General features: G+C 39.7%; 1 protein-coding gene across 1 annotated transcript; it reads left to right on the top strand.

The window, feature by feature from the left end:
- Nucleotides 1-436: 436 nt before the first annotated feature.
- LOC138863962 (uncharacterized) lies at nt 437-2,385 on the top strand. Its single transcript, XM_070129485.1, has 3 exons — nt 437-594; nt 811-912; nt 1,138-2,385. Exons 1-3 carry the CDS (start codon nt 437-439, stop codon nt 2,237-2,239), a joined length of 1,362 nt encoding a protein of 453 aa, XP_069985586.1. The 3' UTR covers nt 2,240-2,385.
- The last annotated feature ends 1,007 nt before the right edge of the window (nt 2,386-3,392 follow it).

Here is a 3,392-nt window from a genome sequence, read left to right as displayed (position 1 = left end):
ACCAACACTTGACAATATTTATATCACCATATGGACGGTTTAAGTTCCTTCGTGCTCCTATGGGATTTACCTGCACAGGAGATATTTACACCTTACGAGGTGAAGCTCTATCTGGCATCCAGCAGTTGGTGAAGGTCGTCTATGATATTCTCGTGTGGGATGAAGATTATCCTGCACATCTCCAGCGCGTCACAGATGTCCTCATGCGTTGTCGAAGATATGGAATTACCTTGAATGCTCAGAAGTTTGAGTTTGCAGTCCCCAAAACTTTTTTTCTGTGGTTTCATTGTGTCAAGAAATGGTTTTGCAGCAGATCCGGAGAAGGTTCGAGCAATTGCTGATTTTCCCACCCCAGTTAACGTTACTGATCTTCGTTCATTTTTAGGGCTAGTGAATCACCTAGCAGAGTTTACGCCAGCGATAGCATGGACTGCAGATGTCCTACGACCACTTATGTCACCGAGGGTATCGTTTTGACCCTGCATTCAAGACCGTCTTGCAAACAGATGCGTCGCGACTCCGTGGCATAGAATATGAAGGCGTGTGGCGATTAATGCAGTGTGGATTGCGATTTCTTTCTGACACAGAATCTAGGTACTGTGTACTGCTACCTGTGGGTCTTCCTCATTTTACTCATGTTACCGACCACAGACCCCTAGTCCCTATCTTGAATTCATATATTCTGGATGCAATTGAAAATCCATGGCTTCAGCGGCTGAAAGAATAAATATTAGCATCTGTATTCACGACATCATGGCGTCATGGAAAAGACTTGTGCATCCTGGATGCATTGTCCTGTGCCCCAATAAGTGACCCCAGTATCGAGGACACCAGTCTTGGAGAAGAGACCAGTATTTGTGTTAGAAATGTAGTTGCAACAAAAATTGCAATGCTTCATACAGTCTGGACCAGGTACAATGGATATCTCACCAAATCAGCAATGTGGAGAAGTTTCACAGCTATCATCACGTGACCCTATTTTGGAAGAGTTACGAGATGCAGCAAGAGTTGACCCCACCTATTTAAAGCTTGTGCAGCATGTAGCCAGAGACTTCCCTAAGACTAACAATGAGATTGATCCAGAACTTCTACCCTATTGGAAAGTGCGTGATGACCTATACCAAGATGGTGAATTAGTGTTATATGGTGCACGTGTCTTGGTACCAACAGTTTTTCGCCAGAATGTATTGGAAGTCTTCATGATAGCCATCGCGGAATTGAGGCTACAAAACGTCGGGCAAGACAAGTTGTTTGGTGGCCTGCTATAAATTCTGACATAACCAATACTGTTAGAGCATATCAACTGTGTCAGGTATTTCTGCCAAGCCAGCAAAAAGAACCTATCTATGACGAGGACACAGTCCCAAAACTATTTGAATCTGCATCTGCTGATTTCTTCAGCACAGCTGGTAAATCATATATAGTTTACGTGGACTGGTACTCTGGATGGCCTGTGATAAGACACTGTGGGACAGATAATACCACAGCAGCAACAATACGCTTTTTTCGTACGTTCTTCAGAGATTTAGGTGTACCAGTACGGCCACGTAATGATGGTGGTCGACAGTTTACAAGCCACGACTTCACTGATTTTCTTAGAAGATGGGGACCCGTCCAGCATATCTCTTCACCACATTATCAACAAAGCAATGGACACGCAGAAGCGGCAGTGAAGGCCGTGAAGCACTTTATAATGAAGGTTTCTCCAAGTGGCAACATCAAGGATTGTGAAGCATTTGATCGGGGCCTCCTCGAAATAAGGAACACACCACGTCCTGATGGCCGCAGCCCGACTCAAATTCTGTATGGTCGTCAGCTTCGCTCATGTGTCCCAGCCCATGCGAAGTCCTTTGCAACAGAGTGGCAGACGAAGATTACAGAATGCGGCAGACGTGCAGCTGCACAGGCATTAGATGCAGTGGCACGTTATAATGCAAGAGCCAAAACCCTACCACCAGTCAAGATTGGATCATACGAGCGTATCCTGAATCCTGCTATTAAAAGATGGGATAAAGATGGAACCGTCATGGGTCAAGGAGAGACGCGTGATTATCTCTTCAGGACAGCCGCCAATGGTGTGTTATGGAGAAATCGACGCTTCCTGAGAACGATACCAGCTCCGAAAGATGGAACATTCCATGCTCAGCAGACACCCAGAGAAGCCTGTGACCAGCTCGTATCTTCGTCAGACAAACGTCAAAAGTGCAGACGTTCTGCTCGTTTATTAACCAAGTCATAACTTGTGTAGTGTGTGATAAGCTAATGTACGAACATGACCTCTCGTCACGATCGTGAAAGGGGAGGGAGATGGGAAATTGAGGTTAAAAATGTATGTACTGTTATGTATGTATATTTGTATTCTGCTGTATTTTATTATGTTGTATCATATCACGGAACTTGCGAATTATTACTATGCAATATTAATAGTTATCCAGATAGGATGTGTAACGGAATTGTGATCCCGTGCAATGGAGCTGTTACTCTCTGCCATCACGTGACTGTGACGTCACTCAGACGCATCGCACCACAACATTTAAAGCCAACATTTGACTCCATACTTATTTGTACAGCCACGATTGGCCTTCGTCATTAAACCTAGTGAAACCTTACTTGTGGATAAATCAACCCTTCATGACTGCCTAGAGTCATAAACCAAACAGTGAGTGCGGTAAGTAAGAGGAAAGCGATGTAAGTATATATGCATTTATATATATATATATATATATATATATATATATATATATATATATATATATATATATATATATATATATATATGTATATATAAACATTATATATATATATATATATATATATATATATATAAACATGTAAATATATATATTATATATACATATATATATATATATATATATATATATATATATGTATATATATATATATATGTATATATATAAATATATATATATATATATATATATATATATATATATATATAAACATGTATATATATATAAATATATATACATATATATATATACATATATATATATATATATATATATATATATATATGAATATGTTTATATATACATATATGGATAGGATTCAGTCTTTTCGCGCACGTACCAACACCACCGCAAAATACGGAGAAAAATACTTAAATTATGACTACGATTTTTTCGAATTCCAGGGGGGGGGGTTGTCAATGGCAGCATATGCTCAGCCAGTCGTGAGCGTGAATTCTCGCGCCCTTGAAAATTACTCACAAGGGGCACGACTTAACATGACTGATCCACGAGAAATTCTGGGGCATATGTGTTAAAGGTAAATTCAAGCGGAATAGAATACTAAAAGTAAAAGCGGTAAAATGTGGTAATGCTAAGCACCTTACAAAACATTTTAGAAAATTGATTTAAAAAATATATAGA

The sequence above is a fragment of the Penaeus vannamei genome, chromosome 14, assembly GCF_042767895.1.
Source record: "Penaeus vannamei isolate JL-2024 chromosome 14, ASM4276789v1, whole genome shotgun sequence".
Classification (NCBI taxonomy): Eukaryota; Metazoa; Arthropoda; class Malacostraca; order Decapoda; family Penaeidae; genus Penaeus; species Penaeus vannamei.
This window is presented reverse-complemented; position numbering and strand designations above follow the sequence as displayed.